The 17,491-nt window shown below is 46.2% G+C and overlaps 2 protein-coding genes and 1 long non-coding RNA gene across 9 annotated transcripts; 1 reads left to right on the forward strand and 2 right to left on the reverse strand.

The window, feature by feature from the left end:
- Nucleotides 1-13,026, reverse strand: LOC6725045 (peptide transporter family 1). Of its 3 annotated transcripts, XM_039296304.1 has the most exons (6): nucleotides 12,892-13,026; nucleotides 6,761-6,916; nucleotides 6,617-6,702; nucleotides 2,398-2,479; nucleotides 2,110-2,338; nucleotides 1-2,053 (listed from the first exon to the last, which is right to left on the reverse strand). In XM_039296304.1, exons 2-6 carry the CDS (start codon nucleotides 6,864-6,866, stop codon nucleotides 211-213), a joined length of 2,346 nt encoding a protein of 781 aa, XP_039152238.1. In that variant the 5' UTR covers nucleotides 6,867-6,916; nucleotides 12,892-13,026; the 3' UTR covers nucleotides 1-210. The 3 variants fall into 3 exon arrangements, with proteins under 3 accessions (XP_039152238.1, XP_002106073.1, XP_016038014.1); XM_002106037.4 differs by lacking the exons at nucleotides 6,617-6,702; nucleotides 6,761-6,916; nucleotides 12,892-13,026 and adding an exon at nucleotides 4,976-5,386; XM_016173013.3 differs by lacking the exons at nucleotides 6,617-6,702; nucleotides 6,761-6,916; nucleotides 12,892-13,026 and adding an exon at nucleotides 3,562-3,764.
- On the forward strand, nucleotides 9,358-17,154 carry LOC6725046 (peptide transporter family 1). Of its 4 annotated transcripts, XM_016173376.3 has the most exons (7): nucleotides 9,358-9,598; nucleotides 10,139-10,197; nucleotides 12,915-13,249; nucleotides 13,312-13,390; nucleotides 13,452-14,455; nucleotides 15,993-16,200; nucleotides 16,326-17,154. In XM_016173376.3, the coding sequence occupies exons 2-7, from the start codon at nucleotides 10,179-10,181 to the stop codon at nucleotides 17,084-17,086; spliced, it is 2,406 nt and encodes an 801-aa protein (XP_016038018.1). In that variant the 5' UTR covers nucleotides 9,358-9,598; nucleotides 10,139-10,178; the 3' UTR covers nucleotides 17,087-17,154. The 4 variants fall into 4 exon arrangements, with proteins under 4 accessions (XP_016038018.1, XP_016038017.1, XP_016038019.1 ...); XM_016173375.3 differs by lacking the exons at nucleotides 15,993-16,200; nucleotides 16,326-17,154 and adding an exon at nucleotides 14,625-15,814 and having other exon boundaries at nucleotides 9,379-9,555; XM_016173377.3 differs by lacking the exons at nucleotides 15,993-16,200; nucleotides 16,326-17,154 and adding an exon at nucleotides 14,625-15,814 and having other exon boundaries at nucleotides 9,380-9,598.
- Nucleotides 15,673-17,461, reverse strand: LOC27207735. Of its 2 annotated transcripts, XR_006542135.1 has the most exons (3): nucleotides 17,323-17,461; nucleotides 17,238-17,261; nucleotides 17,017-17,146 (listed from the first exon to the last, which is right to left on the reverse strand). It is a non-coding gene; the product is annotated as an uncharacterized LOC27207735 (long non-coding RNA). The 2 variants fall into 2 exon arrangements; XR_005544496.2 differs by lacking the exons at nucleotides 17,017-17,146; nucleotides 17,238-17,261 and adding an exon at nucleotides 15,673-15,788.
- Nucleotides 17,462-17,491: the final 30 nt, after the last annotated feature.

Below are 17,491 nucleotides of genomic sequence, written 5' to 3' on the forward strand. Positions count from 1 at the left end.
TGTAATAAAACGTATAAAATGTATTTACAAAACAAGTGGGTAAAAAATGCATCTACAGAATACTAGTACAAACGAAGGTATTTACAGCCAACTACATACATAAATAAATGCGAACAAATAAAATAAATAAAAGGCTACGACTACGACTAAATGGGAATGCGGGCGACGCTCTTGATATGGGTATGGACTTTAAGTACGAAAATCGGGCATCTAGGCCTCCGAGAAATCGTTGTCGTAGGCGTGATTGCGGTAGGCTCCGTATCCCGGTTCCGCCTTAATGCCGCTTGTTTTCCTTGAGGTAGTATCAACTGTAGTGTTGGGCTTGGGCTTCGACTGCATAACACTATCGATTGTTGCATCGTCGTCGTCCTCGAAGTCCTCGCGCTGATCCTTGTACTGGTAGCTGCGGGCTAGCCACAAGAAGATCATCATGTCCACCAGCATGAGGCTGGCGAACAGGGTGAACTCTCCGGATTGCGAGCTGGTGAATTTGAATTCGGCAATCACCACGACAAGCATGTTGCCAATGGCCACCGAGAGCAGCCAACAAGCCTGAAGAACACTCTTCATACTGGGCGGCGACTGTGAGTAGGAGAACTCCAAGCCCGTCACGGAGAACATCACCTCAGCTGCGGTCATCACGACAATTTGGGGCAGCTGCCACAGAATAGATACGGCATTGGGGGCAACCACCTCGACCACGTTGTTTTGGTAACCATCGCGGGCACTTCCCGTCACCAGAAGGCTGTAGAGTCCACCTTCTTTGGCCTCGAAGCTGGCCACCTGTGTGCCATTGATGTCTACCCGAGCGAAGCCAGGCGTGATCCTGTGGAGCTCCGGCAGATTGCCTTTGTTCAGGGTAAGCGGTGGCTCCTGGGATGTGGCTGACTCAGTTGATAGAAGAACAGGTCCCTCGTCGTCTGGCGTGTTTAACAGAGCTCTCACTGAACTGCGACCAGTGTCGGTGGCGGACATTTGCAATCCATCGGCGAACTCGACGAGCTTGTCCTGGGCTAGGAAGTAACTCACTGACTTTCCTGGTTGCAAACGCAACTTGCCGGTGATGGAAGGGCACTCTCCGGATACGGGCTGAGCATTAAAAGTGTATTCCTTGGACTCGGGCATCTGGAGTGATAGATCCTCCCACACATTCAGAGGTTCGATAAAGCGAGAAGTTTGAACCACATCACTCGAGATTTCATAGCGACAGGGCATGCCATTGTATATTCGCAGGTGGGCCATATCGGGCTCTGTGGGCATGGCTCTGTAGGCAGCCTGCTCCATCTTCATCTCAAGACCCGCTGAGAGGAAAAATCCTAAGGCTGCCAGGAGAAGGCCTAAGGTGAGCTTCTGCAGTGGTCTCCTTATTCCACAGCGTGCCAGAACAGGGTAAATGATATAGTCGAATAGTGGCAGAAACCCGAGGATGAGCAGGGGATTGACCACCTGCATCTGATCGGGCTTTATCTGAAAACCAAACACATTGCCGTCCATTCGTGTGGCCTGGAAGGTCCATCGCGAGCCCTGCTGATCAAAGAGGGCCCAGAAGACGGGGAAGGGCAGAAAGAGTCGTAGGATTCTACCCAGGCACTTGGTCTCCTGCACCATTCGCGAGCCCACCGTCGGCTTGGCATAGTCCAGAAAGCTCTCCATTGGCTCCGAGTGCCTGCGCTTTTGCCATCCCTTGAACGCATCCGCAATGCAACGCGACACCCCGAAGATCATGTTGCCAGCAGGTGGCTGACACCTATACAACCGCTTGCCGGCCATGAAGATTACCACCGAAATGATCATCAAGATGGCGGGCACGCCAAAGGCCAGCGAGAAGCAATCCTGATCGCCGAAACAATGGACGTCTGCCCTCAAGATCGGGGTGAACGTGGTCGAAATCAGAGATCCTGCGTTAATGGCAAAGTAGAATAGCGAGAAGAACTTTGCCAGCTGGAGACTTTGCGCGGGCAGCGAGAACTGGTCGCCCCCAAAGGCGGAAACGCATGGCTTGATTCCACCGGTCCCGATCGCAATTAGTAGGAGTCCCACAACGGTCACAGCTCTAAATGGCGATAAATTACTTTATGATGACAACCATGCTATGCGGTATATACTCACTTAGTTGGCATCCCCGATAGCGGAACGGCACCAAAGGATACCACCATAGCCCCTAGGCTGTACACCAGCGATAGATATAATATAGTCTTGTACTTTCCCAGCCAGCCATCGGCGATAAGAGCTCCGATCAGGGGAAAGATGTAGACCAGCATGGTGAACGTGTGAAACAGTACGGTTGCCGTCTCCTCATTGTAGCCCAGTTTGTTGGTGAGGTACAGCACCAGGATGGCTGAAAAGTAAGAAATTTATTAGAAAGGACAACATGGATATGTCGCCGAGGTTACTCACTGCGCATGCCATAGTAGTTGAATCGCTCGCAGAACTCATTGCTGATGATGAAGGCCACCGACTTGGGATACGGAATGGTTGGCTAGTCGGGAGAGGTAGAAGAACTGTCATTCAACTATCGCGATCTGATTGCCCTTTGTAGCACTATCTCCTCTACATTTCTTTATCAATGTCCCACCAGTGAGAATATGTCGTTTCATGGACTGACTTGGCAATTATACGCCAAGTACCCATGTCGATAGAATTAAATACAACACGCGACGCCAAAAGATCTTTGGGTTTTAGGTGCATATGACATTCCATCGCAGAGAGGCTAAAGAAACTTTCTATGAGTTTACTTTGTTTTGTTGAAACTTCTATGGATTCTAACAAAGCAGTGCCATAAATTAACTATTATATGAACGGCCTTTTCAAAGCGTGATACTCCTAATCTGTTTATAATAGTCTCGAACTAGCATGTGACTATTTATTTATTTATTTTATTAAACAAATTGTTGTGATTTTACAAAGAATTACAAGGGTTAAATGTACAAAATTTAACCAATTTAATTAACATTTTTATAGTTGTGAGAGTCTTTGATTTTGAATCCGTCGCATTAAAAACGATTGAATAGTTTAGCTATTATGGTGCTTTTGGAATTTGCCTATGGCTACGAAATCCCCGTTTTCATCTTTTGATAATATGGAAGCTTACAAATATGACTCGTAACTTGGGGGAACTTTTCAGTATGTTTAATTGATATTGGATTGGAGGCAGTTCTCAAGTGTTAGATGAGGTCATTTTACTAGGGTATTTCTAAGGTACATACATATTTCGGATGGCCCTTAACTTTTTGGCGTTTTCTAAGCCTATTCTCATGGAAATGCTGCTTTCTGTCGTCACAACGCCTTCTTTTCGATTTGGCTTTCGATTTTGTTGGGTTTGTTTTGTTTTGCTTGGCTATTTAGTTTTCTGTTGTGATTTACCGCGTCTCTTGGCCAAGGTGAGCAACGAAACGCAAACGGGTTTCTGTCACTACCAGTGTCTCCGTTAGTCAGTGAGTACGTTAACCATTGATGATTGAGAATTCTGTGCACACCACGGCCTAGGCCAAGTGCCTCTCCTCATCCTCCTTTCCGATCCCTTCGATCGCCCCAGCGCTCCACGCTCTTCGCAAGACTCACCGTTGCCGATTTGCAATTCTCCGGGCCAACAACTGCATTGCCGACAAATGCCATAACGAGCTTTACGTAATGATCGCTACACTGTGGGGTTTCTGATTTTCGGCTCGAATCTACACAAGACTTCACTATGCACCCTACTTTTTGGCCCCCTCAGATTTTCTGGTCTTGAGCTCCCGTCTGTCGGAGACAACGTTCAGTATCGAACTAAGAATTCTCCGGAGCTGGCCCCGAGCTTTAAAGTTCGATCTGCCACCCGTCTTTCTTCTCGGCCTTTCTTCCGCTCCCAGTCCCTAACTGCCACCTCGAGCAGTAACAGTTGTTAAGCATAGGCAAATAAATTAACAAACAATAGAAGATCCCCAGAGAGTCTTAAAGGGTTGGGGGCTTTAAAGGGGGGCTCGAACAGAAGATGGTGAGATCAAAGCTACAGCTGATAGTCTCTGGCTTGTCTAGACTCTAGTGTCAGACTCTATTCTACACCATATCGCCGGTAACTCCGGGCAGGCGAGCGGACGAAGAATGATAACAGAGCTCGGGTAAATGCATTTGTGTAGCCCGATCCGCAAACTGGGTCACTATCGATTTTACTCTTTTTTCACAAGGGTACATTAGCTGCAACAGTTGCTGGAAAACGTCCCATTACAAATATGCAATGGATTGGTGGTATTTATCAAAGCTTAGCTACTAATTTTAGCTCCTCAATTATTCAACTGCAATAAATAGTTTTAATTACGGTTGTCGTGTAAAAAATTGAATACAATAAAAATGGTATAAAAAAATAATTCGCATGCCGTTTAACCTTGATCGACCTTAATTGCTTAGCAAACATTTCTGTTGGATTAGTAAATGATTAAAGGGTATTTATTGATCGACGCTATCATGGAACAAGACATATTCGATTCTTGTTTTGATTCTGACACACGACGATTAATTCAATCAATTTGCGGGCAATAAAAGGATCTCGATTTGCTGTCGCTTTTGGTTGACACACATTTATCGATCGCCGGGGGCGTTCAAGGTCAGCTGCGCTGCCGCTGTGATCAATAGCCTTGGGAGCAGAAGAAAGCGAAGCAAGTGGCGAAGAGAGTAGAAAGAAGAAAAGTCATTGGAACTTTGTGCGCTTCTTTTTCTCGAACACCCACTGCACGTTCAGTTGGGCAAATGTGTATGTATGTGTGCCTTTGTGTGCACTGTACTTTCTCAATTGACAACTAAATATGATAAGTAGCTGTTCTTCGTGCTCTCCGCTTTTCACACCGAAAGAAAATCCATGGTTGCAGCACTCCCGCTCATTGGGATGCAAGAATTGGGAAAATGGAAGGAATGGGATCTGCTATCCTCGGCCACTTCTTCACACTCTCTCCTCTTATCATTGCACCCTTTATTCAGCATTTCGCTTGATGGCATCACTTACCGCAATCTGAGAATCGGACTCCTCTTTTTGTCCGTTTTTAACGTTTTGTCCGTTTTTACCGTTAGTTATTTCACTTGCCATTTTGGCATTGGCTCGCCTTGTCCTCCTCTTGGCTACCTCTTAATTGCGCTTTAATGAGCTCGAACAAGAGTCACCTAATCGCGCTGGGCACTTTGGAATTTTGTCGAAGTGCCCCGAAAATCGAGAAACGGAAAACACACGCACACGTTTTGACACAAAAGGTTTTTTGCACCGATTTGCGTTGCCAAAAAAAGTTGTACAGAGTGTACTACATTAAAAAAGACACTGGTGAAGGGGGGTTGTGGGGAGGTGATCAACAGGTCGACGCCATAAAACGATCGCCGTCGCTGGCCGACGATAAATGATGCTCCGTCCATTTGCAAGCTGCGCTTTTAAGCTTGACTCGCAGTCGGCGGCTACGTTGGCAGCGCAGTCGCGACACCGAAAACCAAAAAAACAAATAATACACAATTCGAGCAAGAACAAAAATCAAATTAAATTTTTAGATAAACAGGTGGTGATGGGGTGGAAGGGAGGGGGGGGGGGGGGGGCGTGGTGTAGAGAGGGTGCAAGAGAGCGAGAGCAAGATAAACTCTGCTCTCTCTTCAAGCTGTGCTCTCTGCACTAAAAAAAAACCATGTGTAATCTACAAAATATAACATTGAATTTGTGAACCTATTATTCAGCCAGAGCGACAACATCAAACAGTTTAAATAAAGAGCGAAGTATAATGCCAACAGAAATTAGCCAAATATTCATTCCTATACAATGTTTCTCTCCGTGTAGCTCGCTCTGCAGAGATCATTGCAGCTGCAGCGGCGATCCCTTAGTATTACTGTGGGGGTGTTCCCACCACCGCCCTCTCTTTCGCGCAAAGCTGCGGCAGTCAAGTTCAATGCTGTTGGAATGACGAGTTGCTGAATTAGTGGACACCCCGCCCACCGACGGGCGCTATCGCTGGGAGTCCCCTAATCGGGCGTGTTACAGCTGTATTCCTCCTAATTTGTGCGAGCAGTGTTTCCTGTTGTTTCAGAAGGCTTGTGGAATGTGCATCCCTATCTGTGGACACAGTGCACCCGCAGTATTCCAGCTTATAGCCATTGTTGTGTCAACTGTTTGGCGTTTGGCGTGCTTAAAAGAGAGAATGTGGTTCTAGGAAGCCATATCCTATTTGCGATACCGTTGTTGTCAGATCTAACGTTATCTTGTGCTCAATATGTTATCTGCGCTGAATCTTGTGGATATCCCCTCGCTTTTCTTTAAGCCGAGCCAATGAGCTGGCCGGTACGAATCGATCTTATCTCGATCATATTCCTATCCCCTATCTGGCGATTAAACCCCTGGCCGTGCAAAATGGTCGAGTGCCAAGTGCCTGTTATCTATGTTTGTTTTCTTTACGGCTTTGAGTAATTTGTTGGACTTTCCCAGGCAGCCATAAATCTATCCAGCTGTAAAGATTTATGGTCCGCATTAGCTATTGTTTCGCGTCGAGATTGCTAAGGTTTTTCACGAAAACGCCGCGCTACACCACAAGATTGCACAGTTCCGGAAATATATGGATACATGTGCCGAAAAGGTTGTCAATTTCGCTCTGCATTCCAGTCCAGACCTCAAACTCACCTTTTGGAAGCCGTTGTGGTTACCTTCGACGAAGTGGATGTGCTGCAACCGATCGTCCTTAGCTCGAAGGCGGGCGAAGTGCCAAGCTGTAGAAAGTACATACATATGTATATGGGTGGTCTTTGGAAAACTGATGATACCTACTGCGACTGAATTCGGAGCTGCTCATCGGGCGACTGGATTCGCAGCTCGAACTGCATATGGATGTGGCTGTGCTAGAGAATTCGGGATTCCGCTGTCTGTGAAGCATACTTGAGCTGTAGCCTGGATTTCTGACAACTAAGGCAAAGGACAGTCACCCTAATTATGAGAAATTAGTTATTTAGATTGGAAATGTATGGGGAATCTTTATAATAAATTGTAGTTTTGAAATTGACGTGACGTCTTTATATCTTTGATGTACAAATCTAATCAGTTGGGCAAACACTTCACCGCCTATCTTCATTGATATCGGACTCCGAGATCTTGAGATCTATAAGTACCCCTCTATCAGAAGATCGGAGCCCCTTGAAGCACTGCCCTAAGAACGAGTATGATTGGGTGGGTATCTGGCTATCTTAGGCAAGGACATCGGCTATATCTCGCTTTCGCTTCGCCCTTTTAGCCCGATTACTTAATCGGCACAAAGTGCGATTTGGTAAGCCCCGTGCCGAGTTGTGCGATTGGCCCACCTCTTAGGTAGGTTGGTGGTTGCGATTTAATCGAAGATACCCTATCGCCGCCTGACCACCAGTTTGCTAATTGATAAGGTCTTAAGTGTAATCCCCAGGCTGAGCGAAGAGTTTCTTGCCCAGATACGACGCCAAAAGTCCATGGATACGAGATGCATAATAGCTGGCTGGGGATACGAGTACTCGATGTCTGTGTGTGTCAACACGCAACCCGCTCAATCGACACACAGACCCCCAATGCCTTGATGGCTTTAATTAAGTGTTACTCAATCGATCGCATAGCTGGCATTATGAAGACTAGACACCATGCAATCTGGGAGCCAAGTAAGTGACAATCGTAAAATCGAAAGCAAGAAGCAAAACAAAAAGTTCACTTGTCGCACAGTCAGGGCCTCTCGTTGAGCAATAATGGTTAACGTTAACAATAACAATAACAATAACAATGTCGGGCTACGGACTATCGCAGATCGGCCGATTGGCTATGGCCAATAGATGTACATATGTATATACTTGTTTCTGGGCATGGCATTAATGATAGGCGGCCATAAATACTATTCGCAGCTATCGACGCAGCGATTAAGTTCATAAAACAAAAACGCCACAAGTTTTGCGACCACATCCGATTAGATGCCTATCAAAAGCGGTGAGCCAAACGGGGTTAGATGATATAGGTTTTCCTATTTAAGGGGTCGCAGGATTTATAAGCCTTTAAGAACCTATGTAGTATTCGATGTGATTCGCAGGTTTGGCTTAATAAAGTTTCCTCATTACTTCATAAGGGATTATGATCATGATCTATTGGGAAAATTTGCCAATTTCGAAAGTTTCCGGCCTTAAATGCCTATGGATTGAAAATTTCGGAACGAGTTCAACGAGATATAACATTCCACATTAGGCCAACTATTTATTACCAAAGTGGTTTTCAAAGTACTAATCTTCAGGCGGAAATCAGAATTATAACTTTTGTCAAAAATTTAAAAAGGGTTAGGGTTAGAAGGTATTGTATTTATTTCCCTTTCCACCGTTGAAATGAATTATACTTATGACTAATCTGATATGAAAGACGTACGTACTTTTGAAACGACTGTTTGTTTCGCAAAAACTTATTGCCGATGTGATAACTTTATCGGCCATAAAACTACTTAATAGATTTGTAATAGTTCATTTTCCTATTACTATCATTTTAAGGGGCTTAATATAATTTATTGTATTGCTGCCAAAATACTGCCAATCATTTGGGTCTTAAGTTATGTATGTATGTACGTCCGTTGCTTACCCACGGAAAAGCGTGAAAAAAGAAAGTCATGTAGCTCGTTAATATGCAAGTCATTAGTATTAAATACTGGACGCGTTGCTCTAAAAATGGTTGGCGTACTTTCTTGAAAAAGAAATGGCTGATTAGTTACTTTTTGAGCAATATCAGTAAGCAATTTGGCTATTTATTGATGATTAATTGCCCGATTAACACACAGTTCAAGCCATTGAAGATTCTGACTAGGTCTCCTTACGCCACAAATTTCCTTGGCCAGCATTATCTTTTCTATTTGGCGTTGTTTTTTTTTTATCAGCATATAGACGTAGTAGCTCTTTAAATAATTATCTTTAGACCATATACTAGACTACTTTTCGATTCATGACTTACGGTGGGTAAAGTTGGGAAGCTCCCATCCCCCAGACTTGCAAGTAATGGCCAGAGATAACCGTTTGGGCGTTGAAAATATTTAGTTAATGATGGTGCGCAATCTGCATCGCCCACTACACACCACCCACCGACTGATGACAGACGGGGCGTGGCAGGTGTGATAAGCGGAGCAATTGTGATGGACAGCGATCTGTAATTGACAGGCGGCCAAGGGCGGGAAAGGGTGAAAAGTCAAGTAGATATTTCGGTGGGTAGTTGTGGGCCATAAATAACAATCGCGAGAGCTGCGAACTGCGGCTCCATTCATTGTGGGTAAGCGAACACCGGGCCGTAAATACTTCCACTTGCCAGTCGATAGTACGATAACACTGCGATTAGGCTTATCAACTCAGTCGTTCTAACGCCTTTCGCCATCCTTCGACGTCGAGCACGCGCGCAGTCGCAGCGGGCAGAGCAGTGCGGCAAAGCGGCAGAGCGGCGAAACCGTCAACGGCTTCTTAGCTAAGTTCGTTCACAGTCGACTTCAGTCTGAGGCTGTTGATCGCCGCTTGCGGACGTGGTCGCTCAATCCTGCTCGATTCATAACCGATTCAAAACCGATCCGAACCGATCCCAACCGAAACGACGTGCGTTCCAATTTTTTTTTTTGCAGTTGTTAAATGTTTTAATGTGAGTTACGAGTGCGCGAATGCAATGAACAATAAAAGCAATAACGATCCGAAAGCTTTGCCAGAGAACGGAGAAAAAACCGACAATAAATGAAAACATTATATTATGGAAAGATCTTACGAAACAATCAAATCCTTTCAAAGGCCAATGCAGCTAAGCAGGATTAGATTTTGTATACTTTGAAAATCAATTTGCAATACAAAAAATCAATTAAAACTATAAATAATCTGAATGAGATCTAATTGCGATATTGTTGGGTTAATTAATTATTTCGCAGTGGCAATTGGAAATTTCCCTTTAAAGTAGCCAACTTGTGGTCTTATATACATAACTTCAGGCGAGGATCAGTACTTTTTTGCTTTTATTGTCTCTTATTGAAAAAAAAAACATCAAAATTTACACATAATATATATGTGCATATTTTTTGTTAAATTAAAAGAAAGTTGAGTTTATGCAGCCCGGTCAATATCTCATACATATGTACATTCCTACAACGTAATGATTTTTAAAGCAAATTTAATATTTTTCTTCGATTTCAAGTGACGCGTAACGGATGTGAAGCGATCTCCGGGTTCCCACCATGACGGATAACAAAAATGGTATTGTTAATTACTAAAAAAAAACCACAGATGCATAATTATAGTTTCTACAGAGGGGTGGCGATTATACACACTACTGAAGCGAGATTTATGGCCCATATTTTTCAGATGCTCGAGTTTTAGTCACTGTTTCGATTTCTAGACAAGCAATATAAGCCACACAAAATTCCCCTCACCATAGATTGCAGTTGTGTTCTTATTTAGTTTATTGCGCCTATTTACTTCGATTCGCACCCATCCGTTTTAATCAGGGTCCGTTGGGTAACGTGCATGTTATAAGGATGGCCGGTAGTGACTCAACGGAGGAACGATTCCCAGAACTCCAGGCTCGCAACTACGCTAATCGGCTCCCTTGGCCGCGTGTGCAGTTCGCAAATCTAATCGCTCTGATAAGGGACTTTGAGTGGCTGGCCCCGGGTTTTAGCCACTTGAGCGGCTCCAACACAAGCAACAAGCAGGTCCAAATGTGGATTTGCTTTTGACGGTCCCCAAAAAAGAGCTGCCAAACTTGGTCAATTGGCACGGACGAACCTTGCCTATACTTGCCCATTCAAATCTCAAAAAAATAACTCGACTTGCCTACACCGATGCAAATTTTCTAATTTGTATAATTGTGTGCGCCTGCATTTCAATGTCAGCCGCCGGCTTCATTTGCATATTCGTAGGCAAACTGCCATTGCGGGTGTTTAAAACAAATGCGATTACGATTTCGTTTGGTATTCCAAACACACACACACACACACTCCACTTGCTGACAAATCGCTGGGAGAGCCTGTAGTAAGTGCAACCTCTTGCAATTAGTGAGTGAGTAGTTCGCCTGGAATTTGCCATTTCGTATTTGGTTGCTCGGTGCGGAGCAGAACCCGGTCGAATTGAATGGGGCGGTGCCGATATGGGATCGTAATTGCCACTTCGAACGGAACAAGACAATCAAAGTTTTGCTCACTACCGAAAACAGCGAACTTATCTATCTGACAACTTCCATTGAATAATTCTGTTTCTTCACCGCCGAAAAAAGCATTTGTAATTAAAACTGGGCCAAAGCCCCTGCTCCTGCGCCGCTTATCATTGCGCTGGACCAATAAACATCGCGCTCGTTCTAATCGCTTGTAAATCAGTTGGAATACTTTTAGACCCTCTTCATGGCGATTATGTTATTGGGTAGGTGCGAAATTTACAACCTATTCGATGGCCAATCGATGAACAAACCGACGATTATGCGATAACGATGCCGATATGCAATGTCATTAAAGAATCACTCACTACTATATATTTGATATGCAACATATAGATAACTCACTTGTAAATAGCACTTTCAACTTCACTGTATTCTTGTCCTGTGTGAGACTATCCAATTATGGCCATCCGTTCTCGAATTCCAGAGGAATTTCTCTGCATATCACAGTTAGCGATAGTTCAACGCGTTTCAGCATCATAACCACCTATCAATCAATCAATCAATCTATAGGTCCCAGGGCTCTTAGAGCTTAAGTAAAGAAATCTTAAGAAAGTGAAATTGAGAACACTTTCACAGCACTTTCCCTCCGACTCTTTACAACTGCACTCAAGGCATACCAGGCTTATCTAATTATTTATAGGTAAAGCCCTCACTGTACTCATTTTTCAATTAGCTTGTTGGAAATTACGGAGTATCAGCGACTACGATTGGTCTACGCTTTTTATGGAGACCAATCGAGTGGATTGGAAGATCTGTCTGGAGATCAATTTTCCGTCCTTCGGTGACACTTGGCCAGTTCCCTGGAACTAAACACTACGCTATTAGCGGCTGAAAATGAATGAATGAGTGCTTTTGAGTGTGAATGTGAGTGGCAGGCCTGGTCTCCCGACTTCAAACGGCCACCGAAGCGGGTCAATGCTGTACACGTCTGGTACTTGTATATTTTGTATATCTCTGTTTCCCTGCGATAAGGCGCTTTATGTTAATGGATGTTTGATGTGAAGTGTAGTGCGTGCAATAGCATTGTTTCCACGGTTTATGGGGCCATGTGATGGCTACATTACTGCCTCAAATAGCGGTCATAAACGCTGATAAAGCATCGATGGATTAGCTGCGAACCGATTCTGGATATCGCAGTTAGATAAGGCCTATTCATTGGCCGCCTTTCGGGACTTTCGCAGTTCGCTTCCTGAATCATCAACCATCGAACAGATACAGATCCAGTTGTCCGAACATGGCCATGACCATGACAAGATGCAATTACCATTCGATCTACATGGACATGACCATTAAAGCTCCAGCAGACATTTAGACGCAGCATTGTCAGTAATCAGCATGTTGTTTATGGCGTGGAAAGCCATGCTCCCAGCCAGTTTGTCAAAGTGGAGGCGATCGCCGAGAGAGCTATCTTCCCTAGCTGGGTTATCTGACGCCCGCCACTGCCGTAAACCTCGTAAAAGCTCGGGGCCTAAGGCTGGATAATTTATGCCGGGCCACCGAATTCACACGCCCACCGTTGAAGTAAAGGCCTGGCCAAATATAGAACAGTCCTTATCTGTGGCGGAGGTGTCAAGCACAAGGCCACAAGTCTCGGTTTCGGTTTCTGATGAAATGTCGCCGATCCTCAGATCGCTAACGAATCTCAGTGGCCATATGAAATGGAGCTGCCGGTGGAGCAAGTACCCCTGCTGGGTGGGCTCTCCAAGTTTTCGATGATTGTATTTCGAATTACTTACCTGGATCCTTCTCTCTTCCGCAGAAATACAGCCAGCGGCTGAGCCTGTGGCTGAACCAGAGCCTACTCCCGCGGCCGAAGTAGCTCCTGCAAGTCCCGATGGTTCCGGTCCAAGTGTTGCCGAAGAAGTCACCCCGAGTGTTGCGACCGTTGAAGACACTACCCCGACTGCAGCACGTGCAGAGAGTCAACCGTCCGGCGAGAGCAACGGCACGGCGGAGGACAAGATGCTTCCCGAGATCGCCAAAAAGAATGGCAAGGAGCCCGAGCAAAATGACAAGGAGCCCGACCAGAATGGCAAGGAACTGGCGGAGGCCAATGACTTCAAGAACGTCTCCGAGACTGAGGGTCAGCAGAAGGTAATCGTTATTATCAAGATTCGAAGCGAACACTGTACTTACCTTTTCATTGACACCCACAGAAACTGCCCTACCCCAAATCCGTATTCTTCATCATCAGTAACGAATTTTGCGAACGTTTCAACTACTACGGCATGAGGAGTAAGTTAATCGCAAAGGATCTTAGCATGGAATCACTGCTAATCGCTCGTTCTTCTTTCAGCTGTTTTGGTTCTGTATCTGAGTCGAGTTCTGGGCTATTCTGATGACACCGCCACCGTGGTTTTCCATATCTTCACCATGTTCGTGTACTTCCTGTGCGTTTTTGGAGCCATCATTTCGGACTCTTGGCTGGGAAAATTCAAGACTATCCTGTATTTATCGCTGGTTTACATATGCGGATCGGTGCTGCTGACCCTAGGTGCCATTAGACCACTTAACCTGCCCATGGAAACGTTCACGATGATGGGCCTTGCGCTAATTGCCCTTGGTTCAGGTGGCATTAAGCCGTGTGTGTCGGCGTTCGGTGGCGATCAATTTAAGGTGCCGGAGCAGGTGAAGCAGATCACTTCGTTCTTCTCGCTCTTTTACTTTTCGATCAATGCCGGATCGCTGATCTCCACCACGGTGACCCCTATACTGCGCGAGGACGTGTCCTGCTTTGACGACATTAACTGCTATCCATTGGCCTTTGGAGTACCTGCCGTACTTATGATTGTGTCGGTGATCATCTTCGTTTTGGGACGATCCCTGTACAAGATGAAGCCACCGGCCGGAAATATGGTGGTGCTTGTGAGCAGTACCATCTGGACAGCCCTGACCACCAAATGTAAGGAGAAAAAGACCAATCCGAGGGAGCACTGGCTGGACTATGCCGATAGAAAGTACGACCGCCAGTTGATTGACGATGTGAAGGTCCTTATGCGAGTCCTCTTCCTCTACCTGCCACTTCCGGTCTTCTGGGCACTGTTCGATCAGCAGGGCTCCCGTTGGACCTTCCAGGCCACCCGAATGGACGGCGACATGGGCTCCTGGGACATCAAGCCCGACCAGTTGCAAGTGCTCAATCCTCTGCTCATCCTAATCTTCATACCGTTGTACGATGTGGCCTTCTATCCGGTCCTGAAACTAGTGGGCATCCGACGGCCGCTGCAGAAACTCACCATGGGCGGCATCCTTGCGGGCATTGCTTTCATCATTTCCGGAGTGGTGGAGCTTAGCTTGGAGGTGAGTAATTGTTCGAAAATGCTTGTTGGCTTGGGACTTAAAGCTCTGAAAGGATTTAATTGGGAAGTTTTAAAGTATTTTTAACTACTGTGCTTATATATATTGTATTGTACTGTACCTGCACCTGCACTTTCCGTTTTTCTTTCGTTGCACGCCTTGCTGTCGTTAGAAAACCTATCCCGACCTGCCCTACAGCCAGAACGTCCAGCTGCGCATCTTCAACGCCGACAACTGCGACTACCTCTTCACCTCGAACATTCCCGGAGCGGAAAGTGTGACGGTGACCTCGTTGAATGCCTATACCAACAAGGATATTTACGCACCCGGTTCACTGGACGTGGAGTACTCGCTCAGCAGTACAGATGAAGCTTGTGCCATTAGCGCCGACAAAATACGTAAAGTCCTTACTGATAAGACGGCATGGTCTCTGTTCCTCAATCCGCTGAATGGTAGTGGGTACTACTGGGAGGAGGATTTTGTGGACAAGCCGAGCCAGAGCCATCCGCTGATCCGAAACGTCGCTAATGTGCCGCAGGGGCTATCAATTCGTTGGCAAAAGCCTAGCACGGGAGAGGTGGTTTATGATGACCTGGCTAGCAAAACGTTGCTCACTCGTGTGAATTCGGCGGAATATGAAGTCCTGGTGGGCGAAACGAACGTCGGAACATTCGATGTCCACACCGGCGGCGTGTACACACTCCTGATTAAAGATAACAACAACAATTACGAAGCCAATTTGGTGGAAGTGACGAGCCCCAACTCGGTAAAGATCCTTTGGCTGGTGCCGCAGTACGTGGTGATGACCCTCGGCGAGGTGATGTTCTCGGTGACGGGACTGGAGTTCTCATACGCCCAGGCTCCTCCCAGCATGAAGAGTGTCCTGCAGGCCTGTTGGCTGCTAACGGTGGCCTTCGGCAACGTCATTGTGGTCGTCATCGCCGAGGCCGCCTTATTCGAATCGCAGGCCAGTGAGTTCTTCCTGTTCGCCGGCCTCATGTTCGCCGACATGCTGATCTTTATGGTGATGGCCTACTACTATGTGCCCAACGATCCGAACAAGGCGGAGGAGGCCCAGCCCCTGACGGCGGGCGATGCCAAGACAGAGATTCCCGCGCTCGAAGGCGGAGTCGAGAACAAGGGCAAGGACATCACCGAGTAGACCTCAATCCGATTCGTCCTGCTTGCTCCCGCGTTGTGTATTATATATATATTTGTACTTGTAGATGTGTATATGTATGTAAATCCTTAGTGGCCTTTGTCCTTTTCCAAGCTAAGTGTAAGTGAAGCTGCGACCGGGCATTGTTGCATATGAAAAGACATCCAACTAGTTAATCTAATAAAAGAAACATAATAATATAATCCGTCGTTGTTACTATTCCTGCTCTCTCTCTATCTGCTTGAATACTCTTAATTGTTTCCTACGACCTAGACTTTACTCAGTATGATAGTCTTATAAGATATCATTCCGGAGATTTCTGGTATTGCTCCGATCTAATATATTCGTACCAGCTTGCACGTTTATCTTCCACCCTTGCAGCACACTTACCCATTGATACCGAGCAGTGGTAATACCCAGCTACGCGTCTTCAGCGGTATTCCCGACTGCGATTATCGCTTCAGTACGAACCTCGGAGCCCGGGAGAGCTTCACCTTAAGGGGGCTGGACTTCTACTATTCGGGTAGCGTGGCCACGAGCACCGACGGTACCTTCCAGTTAACATACTCCGTGGAGAGTCTAACTGAGGGTAAGTTACCACGTTATCGCGATCCTCATATTCAAAAGTCACGTAAGAACCCGTGAATATGCTTAAAGCCCACTATCCTCTTTGGAGCGTTAGGCCGAAATCACAATTTGAATCACTTCACTTAGGTTGCGTAATCCTGGAGGGCGGAACCCAGCAGTTGTATGAGGCCACCGCCCACTCACTGTTCCTGCGACCTTCGCACGCCATCACTAAGTATTGGTACGAAGACGAGGTGCAGAAGTCGAATCGCTCGTGGGCTTTCGTGCGAAACCTGGCGAATCTCTTGGCCACCACGCGTGTGGTTTGGCGGGAGGATTCCGGGGATACGGTGGCCCTGGATTTACCCGCCCGCAATCACGATCTCTACGAGCTAAGTACGGGCGATTACAACGTTCAGGTGGCGGATCACAATCTTACAAGCATAGAGTTACGCGCTGGAGGCGTTTACGCCCTGCTGATCGGCCAGAGTCACGGGACATTCGTATCGCGACTCATCGAGGTGACCAGCCCCAATTCGGTGCACATGCTCTGGCTGGTGCCGCAGTACGTGGTAATGACCCTCGGCGAGGTGATGTTCTCGGTGACGGGACTGGAGTTCTCCTACTCCCAGTCGCCGCCGAGCATGAAGAGTGTCCTGCAGGCCTGCTGGCTGCTAACGGTGGCCTTCGGCAACGTCATCGTCGTGGTTGTAGCGGAACTCAAGTTCTTCGACTCGCAAGCCAGCGAGTTCTTCCTGTTCGCCGGCCTCATGTTCGTCGACATGCTGGTCTTCATGTTCGTGGCCTACTACTATAAGCCATATGATGAGGTGGCTGCCCTGGTGCAGAGGGTAAGGGCTAGACGGGAACGGAAATGGCAGGATCTGGACCGATTCAAGAGGGACTAGGAGTACGGATGCCTGCTTGTCATTTGAATCTGTGCGCTTATTGTATCCTTATGTGTAGTTCTTTTACGATACGAAATAAATATCCCAAAAATACGGCAAAACAAAGACTTTTAATATCCGCTATCAGAAGAAACATATCATTATTTCTTACTTTGTTACTATTTCAAAGACGATCCTTTGAATTGTTGTAATACCCTATGTTAAGTGTTAAATAAGTTATATTGAATGTTACTGACCATTTCCTTTCCATTTATCCAGCGCTCAACAAGTTTACTACCGCTTGCGTCCACTGCACTTATATCATTAAAATATAAAATGTACAATTATTTTAATATAACTGTAACGAATATTCAAGCTCGCGCGGAGTTGCCAGATCGCAACTTAACAGCGTGCTGTTATGCGCAT

The sequence above is a fragment of the Drosophila simulans genome, chromosome X, assembly GCF_016746395.2.
Source record: "Drosophila simulans strain w501 chromosome X, Prin_Dsim_3.1, whole genome shotgun sequence".
In the NCBI taxonomy this organism is placed as follows: domain Eukaryota; kingdom Metazoa; phylum Arthropoda; class Insecta; order Diptera; family Drosophilidae; genus Drosophila; species Drosophila simulans.

Excerpts from the sequence above, each read along its gene's own strand:
- LOC6725045 (XM_039296304.1), bottom strand. The coding sequence starts at position 6,866 with ATGCTTCACAGACAGCGGAATCCCGAATTCTCTAGCACAGCCACATCC. Across the intron at positions 6,703-6,760 it reads CAGCTCCGAATTCAGTCGCA|CTTGGCACTTCGCCCGCCTT; the intron begins GTAGGTATCATC and ends TACTTTCTACAG. Across the intron at positions 2,339-2,397 it reads CAACTACTATGGCATGCGCA|CCATCCTGGTGCTGTACCTC; the intron begins GTGAGTAACCTC and ends CTTACTTTTCAG.
- LOC6725046 (XM_016173378.3), top strand. The coding sequence starts at position 12,814 with ATGGAGCTGCCGGTGGAGCAAGTACCCCTGCTGG. Across the intron at positions 13,391-13,451 it reads CAACTACTACGGCATGAGGA|CTGTTTTGGTTCTGTATCTG; the intron begins GTAAGTTAATCG and ends TTCTTCTTTCAG. Across the intron at positions 14,456-14,624 it reads TGGTGGAGCTTAGCTTGGAG|AAAACCTATCCCGACCTGCC; the intron begins GTGAGTAATTGT and ends TGCTGTCGTTAG.